At 39.3% G+C, this 12,031-nt stretch overlaps 1 protein-coding gene across 1 annotated transcript in view; it reads right to left on the bottom strand.

Moving 5' to 3' along the window:
- The window catches only part of pidd1 (p53-induced death domain protein 1), a 24,466-nt gene extending 12,435 nt beyond the window's left edge, over positions 1 to 12,031 (bottom strand). Inside the window, 13 exon segments of the mRNA XM_088080516.1 lie at positions 756 to 863; positions 2,184 to 2,299; positions 2,882 to 3,005; positions 3,144 to 3,294; positions 3,382 to 3,517; positions 4,657 to 4,804; positions 4,887 to 5,060; positions 6,148 to 6,297; positions 6,703 to 6,904; positions 8,694 to 8,745; positions 8,876 to 9,028; positions 9,174 to 9,587; positions 10,856 to 12,031. Coding sequence (XP_087936642.1) covers positions 756 to 863; positions 2,184 to 2,299; positions 2,882 to 3,005; positions 3,144 to 3,294; positions 3,382 to 3,517; positions 4,657 to 4,804; positions 4,887 to 5,060; positions 6,148 to 6,297; positions 6,703 to 6,904; positions 8,694 to 8,745; positions 8,876 to 9,028; positions 9,174 to 9,587; positions 10,856 to 11,462 — 2,535 coding nt within the window. The 5' untranslated portion in view covers positions 11,463 to 12,031.

The following is a 12,031-nucleotide window of genomic DNA, read 5'->3' as shown; positions in this document are numbered from 1 at the left end:
ATTGAAGAAACAACTAACATTATTTTCTTTTGCTTTAGGTAAAGAAAGAAGATTCCAGTCTGGATGCTACTTAACACTTTTTAACATGCAAATAAGAGCAAACAAGCTTTATTCCTTTCAAAAACACGGGAAGCAGGCAATGAACAACTTAACAAGGAATGATGTTCTAAATTTGAAAACAATTATTATATTATTATATATTATATATTATAATTATTATTATTATTATATTAACAATAACAATTACTAGAAGTACCTGAACATATGCGCAAAAAAATAATATTTAAATTTTTCTAACATAGTTTTAAATATATGAAATCTAAAAATTATACATTTTTTCTGTAAATTTTCCCTATTTTTTAGATAATATTTATTTACCCCGCCCCCATCTTTTCTAGGGCATTGTCTCATCACCTTTTACTATTTTTTTTGCCTTTTGTGGAACATTTTTTTTGCCAACTTGCTCATTACTTCTCAAGTTTTTTTAAGATATCACACCACTTTTGTCAGGTTTCAGAGGCTAAAATAGCACAAGAAAATGAATGTCCATCCAGGTGTTAAGGGGTTAAAAACAAATATGGGAGGAGCAACGGGCATATTTTTTTCCTTATTTCTATACATACATTTTCTAATATAATTTATTTTCTACCCAATATTTGGAGATAAAATGTTCATGCTAATTCATTTACTATCCAGAAATTTTAAAAATATGTTATTAGATGAAATAAGGAAAAAAGACTTTCAGTCCAACTGACAGGAAGTCTGAGTGGTAAAGTTGCAAGCCATTGACTGTCCAGTCCTTTCCTCTTCCTCGCTACTTCCTGTGGCAGATCGCTGGGAATCTCTCCTCTATAAAAAGACACCTGTAGAGAGGTACAGAGATACAGATTTTTAATTTGATGTCCTCGCAGACTGATTGATGTGACAAAATAACAACTGCATTTCTAACAGGCACTGAGGCTGGCAGCCATAGCGAACTGGTACTTTACACTGAGTGACCACAAGGCCAAAAACATCCATACATTGTTATACAATAAACACTACCAAATAGTTATTGTCTTACATAAAATGCTTAGCTTGCATTAGTTTTAATAGAGACCAATGCTTTAGTTATTATTCTTTTGACTCATTTTGAGGTGATATTTTCCAGGTAAATATATTTTATATTTTATTTATATACATTTATTTAACGCTTTAACATAGAATATGAATAAACATATAAAAAACAACCCATCAAACTATACAAAGAAATGCAAACCCATAAAGCCTGAAGAACACCCTCAGAATTGCGTCTGACAGTTTCACAGCGTAGTATATATTACAGGACTGGCTAGTGTGGATGGGTTTCCACTGTCTGGTCACTTTAAGCCCCATTCAGATTTGATTTATTTCTCTAGGGGAGGTGGGTTGACTTTAACATCACATTATCACTCAGTGATATTAATTACTGATGAGAAAATTCTGAAAATTAATGTGAAAATGTGATATTTATGATGAGTTCTGGTGTTGGTTAAATATTAACTCAATAAAAGTAGGCAATAATACAAATGTGAATAATTTTTTTAAAGCTCGATTTTGAAAAGCCCATTTTGTACGCAAAGCGATACGTGTGTGTGTAGTGTTAAAGTGAGCCCTAAGGGTTAAAAGTATGCCAAACTAGCTATTAGTAGCTCCTGTTTGCAGTGTACGTAGATGTAGAGACAACTATCACTGGATTACCTTGATGCTGAAGAAAATATATTAATGTAAGGATTCTCAGGCACATACTTAAACATCATTTTAAGCTGATTTAAGGCCTTTTACTTGCAATGGAGATAATTACACCCCTGGAGAGTGTATGTTACTCTGAATTACATCAATATGTAATGATTTGACTGAGTTATGACTCCAAGAAAGACCTGCAATTTTCCAGTGATCAAAATGTCACCTTCCCCTGTAATGTTAAGCCTGTTCAAAAGGGGCCTCAATGAAGAATGTAATGTAAAGTATGCAGATGAGTGATATAATGTGTTACTTATTGTTTGTTATAGTGTAATGCGGATGAGGTCATGCAATTGTTACACCAGGTGTACCGTGTAATGTGTTATGTAATGTAAGATTTATTAAGTGTCTATACATATGCATGCAGAAAACACAACAGAAATCATTAGTCAGCAGTCTCTGTCTTTTCTTGTGTGTCTTACTTGTCCCCTCACTGGCCCCTTCTGACCCTGAGCTGGACAGATGTACACTTCCTTCAGATTCTTCAGGCTGGAGTAAAACACAAAACACAGTCTCCCCGCCACACAGTCTGGTCTCTCTGGAGAAAACAGGAAAATATTAACCCTCTGAAACCTGCAAGTTGCATTCAGACGCCTTTCACAAGTATTTGAACATTTGAAACTTAAACAAATAGGTTTAATTCTCTTCATAAACATGGAAAAAAGGCAATGAGTAAATTGCAAGGAATTGGTAAACGGTGAGAGAGAATTTTGTTTTTTAAATAGGGAAAAACGTCCAGAAACTATATTTATTATTCTCTATATTCTCTATATTTAAATGTTACAGACTATATAACATATACTTTTTGTTATTAGCACTTTTTAAGGTCATTTTCTTGTTTGTTTTTGATTTTACTTTTCTTTCTTTCTTTTTTGCTAATTTTCAGGAAATTTTGTTTTACTAATTTGTTGCTAATTTTTGGGGTCGTTTCTTGTTAAGTTGCTCATCGTCATCTTCCAGTGTTTTTGAAAGAAATAAAGCCATTCTGCTTAAGTTTCAAAGGGGGAATAACAAACCTGTTTTTAGGACAATCATTACACGAGAGTACATCGTAAAACTGGGGAAGGAAAGGGAGAGAACAATGTGTATTTAAGACAGAGCCTCAAAGAAGACTTCAGACCTGCGCTGATATCTAATCCCCTCTCAAAGCCTGCAAAGAACTGCTCTCCTTCCAGCAGGTCACACAGGTCTGACGGCTGAGGTCCATCATATTGCTCTGACAAAGACTGCACTCTGCTGTCCACCTGGGCAGGAAGCAGCACATCCACTGTTTAGCATTCATGCATAAATGTTATGACTGCATTTACACTGATGATTAACTCATTGCCGAGGCCGTGAGAATTAAACCACACAGTTGAAGCCCAGAGAGGAGAAATACACACCCTGTTAGCAGGTAAACACTGTAGCATAACTTGTGAGGGATCAGTCTTCCTCTGGAGGACGAGGAACTGGACTTTAAACTGCTTTAGCCTCTGATAGATCTTCCTGACCACCCCACTGACACAGCGCTGAGTGGTGTACCACAGCCAGTACCTGTGATGGCCCACACAAAACTGTGTTAGTACAACATCAATATATAAATCAAACATACATTAATGAGAACATGTTGTAAAAACTTACCAGGAGAAATGTGTGATATAGAAAATGGCATACAAATGAGTGACGTAGAGAGACACTTGCGAAGTAATGTCGGTCCAGGTTTGGGCGGTGGGGTCTCCATGTAGCAGATGCAAACAGGACATATCGACTGTGTGGCCTGCAGAAGCACCACACATGTTGAAGACTTACTATGCAGGATTTTCCTGAAAACAATGTATAGACTCATACAGAAGTAATCCCTCTCAATCTCCACTAATGACCCAGTAGGAGTGAGTGGCTGTGTAATCTGTTGCAAAGACTCTGCCCTCTGCTTGTATTTTCTTATTTTCATTTATTGGTATGTACCCTCACAGTGCTCACGTGATGTTTATGAAAAGGTAGCGACAAGCATCCAAGAGGTGACAGCACAGGAAAAAAATGCAAATATAAAGGTGCTCAGTAGCTAAGTGGAGTCTCCCCATGTACACAAGCAATGTCCTTGCTGCAGGGGGGCATGGGTTGGCTTCCAGTTTGTGGCCCTTTGCTGCATGCCATCCCCTCTCTCTCTCTCTCCCGCTTTCATGTATACATTTTGTCCAGACAATTAAAGGCAAAACCAGCAAAAAATCTTTTAAAAAAAAGCAAATATAGTGATGCCAAATGCAATCTTGGATTGGATTTTATATTCAGTTTCACTGCCAAGCCTTTTTAGAGCTGTGGTCCTGCCCGCAGCTGCGCCTGGATCGTGGGTCATGGTTGCACTGATGTTGTGGTCCTGACCTACTATCTCCACTAGTATTATACACAGATGATTGTTGTTGCCACACACATAAACTACAATATATGCATGTAAAATATATACTATCATTCACCATATTTATTAACAGTCATATGTCTATTACTATTATTATACGTTGTTATTGTTGTTCCTGTGCATCTCTTCCTCTCTTTCCTTCTTTCGTTTGTATCATTTTGTCATATGCTACAGTAATGTTATTGTTCTTAATGACATCTACTGCACGTCTGTCCGTCCTGGAAGAGGGATCCCTCCTCAGCTGCTCATCCTGAGGTCTCTATCATTTTTTCTTTCTCTCGTTAAAGGGATTTTTGGGGGGAGCTTTTCCTTAGTCACTGTGAGGGTCCAAGGACTGAGGGATGTTGCATGCTGTAAATTTCGATGTGTGATAATGACATTTATAAATAAAATTTACTTGACTTCACTAGACAAACAGTAGCTGACATTCCTGCACAGTCTACCTTTAATACATGCTATTACATTCTGTTATAAACATGTATGAGAATGAAGGCAGATTGTACCTGTGACTCCAGATGGCAGAGGGACCTGAACTTTAATAGGCTGCAGGAAATGCATGCTGGGAGTCTGGGAGAGGCAGAGGAGAGGGCTGACTCTGGCCTGAGGATCACCACACAGTGCCTGCACCTCTGACACAGACACCTGCAGCACCTACACAAAGAGAGGCAAACTAAAGCCTTGCAAACCACAGATGCCACAGTGACAAACTGTTATCCATATAATGTAGTGTTACCTGTAAGGTTATAGTGCGGGTCTGCACGGTGGAGTCTGGAGGGAAGTGGAGCTTAACTCCAGGGTCAGCACTGGACACCAGCAAGGCTCCAGCTGGTGTAACAGAGCAACTGTCCTTTACTGGACGGGACACTGCCATAAACCAGGAGAACTGGCTCACTGAGCAGCAGGCCAGCTACAGGTACACCGACACTCAAATTACAATTTGTACTACCAAGAATAAAACCTTAAAAGGACAGTTCACCCCAAAATTAAAATTCCACGTTTTTCCTCTTACATGTAGTTCTATTTATCAGTGTAAATTATTTTGGTGTAAGTTGATAAGTGTTGTCGATATCATGGAACTAGATGACTAGATGAGCTTGTGCAGCTCAAAGTGGCAAAAGATACATTTAGAAAACTCACTAACAATGTTTCTTTCCGGAACCATGACCTGGTTACTCAAAATAATCCACAGACCTTGTTGTGAGCAGTTCAATGTGAGAACTATTTTCAGTCTACCAAACTACACCTGCCAACCAAATCACTGCTCAGAAGGAAACACGCATGTACTCATGGACGAAAAGCTTGTAAAAGTCGGAGACATAAATATTAATGGCATCGTCATCGGCTGAGCTGCGACGTTAGCTAGCTCAGGGGTGCTAGGTGAGCTAGCAGTAGATGCACACATACTTTTCTGCGGTGATACGCTTGCTGGGTGTAGTTTAGTAGAAAGAAAATAGTTCCGACATAAAACTGCTTACAACAAGGTCTGTGAATTATCTTGAGTCATAATTGCTGGACAGAGACATTGCTGTTGAGTTTTTCAAATGTATTTTTGGTGCATTGACCATCACAATCTGAGTATCATCTAGATCAGGCATGTCAAACTGGTCCACAGGGGGGCCGGTGTGGCTGCAGGTTTTTGTGCCAACCAACCAAGAGCACACAGTTTGACCAATCAACTGTCTGAAGACGGAGATCAGTTGATTAAATGAGTCAAGTCTGGTGTGCTGCTACTTGGTTGGAAACAAAACCTGCAGCCACACCGGCCCCCCTGTGGACCGGTTTGACATGCCTGATCTAGATCCATTATATTGGAGAAGGCAATCATCTCTACGAACGATATCTCCAACACTCGGCAACTCACACCAAAACAATCTAGACTGACAAATAGCACTGCAGGTGAGAGGAAAAATATGCATTGCTGATTTCGAGGTGAACTGTCCCTTTAAACATAACTGTAATAAAATTATTTTGTATTGGGAGGTTTTATACTTTACCCTGGCTGGACGTCCACCAGGGTGGCTGCTATGGCTCTGGCTTCCTCTCCTCAGAGCAGTGGGCAGAGTGCTCCATGACTGTCCGTCGAACCTCTGCACCACCACTTCCCTCCTCTTTGCGCGATGATATGGAACGCAAACCTCAACAGGCTGCAGGGAGTTCAAAGTTGAAGCACATTTGCATCAGTACTGCACTTCTTACTGTAGCCCATGACGCCTGTTTTTTGTCTGGATCCGGCTGCTATATAGCTGATGCCTTTGTGTAATTAATTTCCCTATTATCTGATGCTTTTTTGTTAGTTGTGAATAAATTATTAACATGAAATGATAACTGACTGTTTTGATTGAATAGCCTAAAGTTTGATAGCCTTGATGGCATCACTATGACATAATAAGGGTTATTTTTTTCAAGTTCCTCAAGAGCCATAAACAACAAAATAAAACTTTTTTTACAGAGTGGTACCAAAAAATGATGAGTAAACCGATCTTCATGTGTAAAATCAGTGTAGTGTCCCCATAACAGATGTGGTACATACACTAAATTCTGTAAGGTACCTTTAGAAATGTAATTCCATGCGGACGAAGTTCCAGTGGACGACTTAGCAAGATTTCATGCTCCTCCAGCCGCACCCACTTCCTCTCTGGCCTTTTCTCAACCCATTTCAGTCTTGTGGTTGTCGCCAGGCACCCCGGGGGGAACAGCAGCTCAGCCCCCCCTGGGAGAAATACATGACACCCAGCAGACGAAACACAGAAACTAAGGAGCAAAAAAAGAGCATGACATCTTTAATCATTATCTAGTCAGACATGCCATCATTGACTATTGTAACAATTTATTTAACCTTTATTTATATAAAAAAAAAAAAAAAAACCCACTGGAGATTAAAAATCTCTTTTTAAAGAGTGTCCTGGTCAAAACAGGCTAACAAAAGTTAAAGACAGACAACATGCAACAAAAATACAAAACCAAAATATAAAACTCCAAAACAAACAATATAAAACACAAAAAGAACTCAAAATGAAGTTACTACAAGAAAGGACTAAGAATATGCTTTAAGTGAGCCATAAAAACAAGAAAATTAAAAGGCTCGCAAAGACACACACTGACATTGGCATGTAGAAGACTACATTCAAAAAGTGATTGAAACAGCCTGCAGGAACCAACAAGAGCAGCTTTAAGTCTTTCTGCAGAAGATTTCACATATACTATATTATATATTATATATGGACATGAAGGTTCGTACGAACCCTTGTTAGAGACAATAAGAACAAGTTCTGTGAATGGATAGCATAGCCATTTTCAAGTTTTTGCTTGATGTAGATGCATAAATATGTTGGAAGTAGTCCAAGAACAGTTTTGTGCAGAGGAGAAAGCCAATAAAAATGTCTATGCAGTTTTAAAAACAGCCAAACAACCCGAGCATGCAGGATAGTGATGAGTCCAGAGCATGCAAACACTGGGAGGATGCATTCATTTTTATTTCAGTTAACAAATTAATTTAATGGTAGACATTTCTTTTGTTATTATGAACCAGCACACTACACTAGATAAATCAGTAGTTCAGTGCTACCTGCCTGCTGTGTTCAGACTCATTGTGATGTTTGTCACATTCAGGAAGTGCCCTGTTTTACAGCAGAAAACCAATGAGTTACTAGAAGCTGTAGCTGGTCTGTAGCATGGGTTTTTTTTCTTCATTCACAAAGTGTTTTGTCTTAGAGTTGCTATTAGAAAACTATATTTTTGTACATTACAGGTCACAGCACACCTGTAATGCACTTTAGAAGGATTAAAGTTTTGTTTTGTGAGGATGACCATTTTCACATAAATAATATAGGAAGTAGGCTCAGCATATTCCATTTATCTTGGTTTAGAATTTAATTTAATGTTTAGACATTTATATAAACATTAAAATCTTTTCCTATATGAAGAAGTACACTGGGCTATATAAACTACTTAAAAAATAATGGCATATTCATATTTATTGTTGTAAAAATACTCCTGTTGTCTGCTGTGTTCAGACTCAAGTTATGTTTGTGATGTTTGCCACATTCAGGACACTCAGTTTCCTGTCTTAGAGCATAGGACAGTTGCAGAAGCACTAGTTTTGTTTTTGGAATTAGAACATTTCATTTTGCCTTGTAAAGAAATATTTAAATAATAAAAAAGATGAGTTCACTTTTATCTGACTGCTTGTAGGTATTGATGAAAAAGTAGCCGTGTGCATTAATATAGAAAATTGAGGAGACAATGTATCGTGAGGCATCATGGAACTGAATCAAATCGTAGAGGTGATTATCTTCATTGAATCAGACTAAATCATGAGCTCAATGAAGAAGCACAGCCCTAGCATTCATATATAGTACATCCCCATAATCAGGAACATTAAAAAAATGCAGCAGAGATCATGCTTTTTTTGGCCAAGACAGAAAAGCAGTTCTGGTTTCTGAAATAAAAGCCCAGTTTCATCCTAAGCCTTTTCACAAGTAGTTCAATAAATATCACTGCAGATTGAGACAATGTGTCCATGCTAAGAGTGACACTGTACCTGTGCTGATTAAATCCAAGGTGCAACTCTTGAAGTTTTGTTGCTGCTCGATCTGGTAAAAAAAAAAACAGAACAGTGATGCAACAGAGTGAATACGCTGACAGCGGATTAAAACACAGTTTCAACACAGTGAAAATTATTCAAGCTCAAGTCAATCTGAAGGCCTTTTTTCCTCTGCTCACCAGGTGTAGGAGGGAGAGGAGGAGGGGTTGGGGGTCGTCCCAAAGGATTGCCACGCACGTCTATTTTCAGCAGAGGCAGTTTGTTCAGACAATGTGGGATCAGGCGGAGGTCATTGCTGGAGACAGCGAGCTCCCTGAGGGCGAGGAGGGAGCCTACAGCAACAAAGAAGAAAACGTTGGCATCTTTCCTTTTTTATTGCTGGATTCCTGAATTTAACTTACACCAGATAAATGACAGTTCCTGTTTATATCTGCAGTGGTCTTTCACTGACACACCCACTCCCCTGTACACCCTTACCCATGCTTTCTGGTAGCCGCTTCAGCTTGTTGTGAGACAATTCCAGCTGCACAAGCTGCTCCAGACAACCTATTTCATCGGGCAGCTGCTGAAGCAGGTTATGTGAAATATCCAGTGTCTGCAGTGCTTTCAGCTGACCCACACTTGGGGGGAGAGAGACCAGCTTGTTCGCCAGGAGGGAGAGGTAGGTGAGGGAGGACAACTGGCCCATATCAGGAGGCAAAGCTGAGAGGCGGTTGTGACAGAGGAGCAAAGATGACAGAACGGGCAAGCTGAGAAGGCAGGGTGGCAGACAGGAGAGCTGGTTGAAGGAGAGATCCAGGTGCACCAGATGAGAGAGGGAGGAAACAGATGTGGGCAAAGTGGTGAGGAGGCCAGGCAGCGGGTCACCTTGTGAGTCATAAAAACAGTGCCCTTGAATTAGAAAGAAAAAGGACAGAGAATGACACCCATGTTATAATGCATCAACATATTATTCACTGTATCTGCTTTTGTATGTAAGAGACAAAAATACAATTTAACAAGGTGATTTTTGCCATCTGTTACAACAAGCAGCTGATGCCACATGAAATTAATAAGAAAGGTACCCCAAATCATACTATGAAATCAACACCTCACAGTGGTTTGATCTACTTCCACAAAAAATAACAACGGAAAAACAATCAGCTCTGCACAAAACCAAATTAAACAGTCTATAAAATATATATATTTCAAATCTATTCTGCTGCCGGTGAGCTGATGCCACAACTCAAATATAGAGAAAGAATTTATACTACTTAATCAAACTCATCCTGCAAAAATCACCTTTAATGCATCCAAATACAAACATCCTATGGCCTTTATTTATCTGTTTTATCTTGTTTTGTGTTTTCTTTGGCATTGTCTTCTTCCTTATTTTCATTTTTTTTTTCTCCTGTTTCAGCTATTTTACTTTTTTCCTTCTTTCATTCTTCTCTTCTTCTTTTATCTTTACCTCTCACACTGCACTGTTGCTTATCTATGCCCTTTTATGTTTTGTAAATCAGTAACATCTGCAAATCTATTGTTGCTTTTTTGTATGTTATTATGTCCATGTTGTATTTGCACTAAATTGTGAATAAAGGGATAGTAATGATAATAATCATCATCATCAATATCGTCATAATCAGAATAATATTAACGATAAAGATACACGATATTGGACTTTTCTGCCGATATCCAATATGCCTATATATATCAACCCACTTGGCTGATAACGGATACCGATATCAATATATATCCACTTTTTTCCACCTAATTTCAGCGATCATCAAGTCTCTTCTGTAGTGGAAATAACATCATATAATGTATACTCTTATCGTGGTGCTCCACCAGCAAATGGAGACATAAAATACAACACTTTTCAGTGTATGTAATATTCATTCAATGTGCAAAATACGAAAAATACTTCAACTTAGGGTAGATGTTAATTACATGTTAACTTTGTCAATGAGATAATGAAATAATATAATAATAATGATATCAGTTTGTGATATAGGCAGAAATCAGCATGTTGGCCAATTTAAGCAGATACCTATGATGTCGAGATATTATTGTGCACCCCTAAATAATATTAATAATAACAATTCACTTGTATACTGACATGAAAAAGCAATAAAACATTGTCACAAAAAAATAACATAAAATAAAATAAAATATTGTACCCCGAACAGCCAGTGAACGCAGCTCAGTCAGATGGTGCAGGACATCCAGTGCACCATCCAGGGCTGGTTTATCCTCAGAGCCCAGTCTCAGGTACTGGAGGCCCCTCAGCTGCTCTGGGATGGACCCCCAAAGCAGAGGCAGCGCAGCAGCTCCTCCCTGGTACACATCCAGGGTGAGCCTTGTATCGGTCAACACAGCTGGGAGCTCCACAGAGGGAGGCAAGGGTGGAGTCAGACACAAGGAAGATGAAGAGGAGGATGAAGAAAATTCGGCTTGATAATGGGGAGAGAAGTAAGAGGAGGAGAGGCTTGATATAGAGGGACCACAGGTGTCCATGAGGCTGGAGGGAGACACAGAGGGAGCATCCTTTTCAGACATTACACCACTTGATCCCGTCGGTCCAATCTCTGATTTCTCCTGCTTCACAAGTTCTCTGCACAGCCTCAGAGCCAAAATGTCCACAGAGGGGTCTAATTCTCCACCTGTGGATGTTGTTAGAGGTACCAGTTCTTCATCCTCAGACCTGCCTGGCTTCACATCCCAACCGGCTGCCTGGACTCCATCCTCTTCATCAGGAGCTGCCTCTTCCTCGCTGCTCCTCTCCATTGATGACACTTTTTATAACTATATTTAGCTAACTAGCTAAAAGTGTCCTATTGGTCCGACACTGCTCCGAGGTTCTCTTTCTGCATAACGTGCCTCTAACGATACTCATGACAGTAATGCATACGAGCTGAATAATTAAAAAACGACGAGGCATATTTTACAAGACATGTTTGTTAAGTGGTGTAACAGTTTCAGTAATGTCAGCCATTAGCTAGTCACATTACATGCATGGAAGCTCAAAATTATACATCTAAGACCCTCTGTGGCTACATTAGTGACCTTTATGTTCCGTTTTCAATGTAACTCGCGAGCTAATGTAGCGTTATTTGCTAAACTAAGTGTGGCATTTGTACTCGGGTTGACCTGCTTCTCTCTCGAGCCCTCTCTGGTCTCACTTCCTTGTGTCCGACAATGTTTTTAAAGAAAAAGCTCTGCGTCACAGATATTCGTTCGTTTTTGTTTAATGCGTCCACCGACGGGAACAGTCTAACCCCTTGTATCGTAGTAATCATAAAGAGCCCCGCCCCACCGGTTGTTTTTGTATATAAAACCGAGCGCCCCGATGCCAG

Source organism: Plectropomus leopardus, chromosome 7 (assembly GCF_026936395.1).
Source record: "Plectropomus leopardus strain MGB_pleo_1.0 chromosome 7, ASM2693639v1, whole genome shotgun sequence".
Classification (NCBI taxonomy): Eukaryota; Metazoa; Chordata; class Actinopteri; order Perciformes; family Serranidae; genus Plectropomus; species Plectropomus leopardus.
This window is presented reverse-complemented; position numbering and strand designations above follow the sequence as displayed.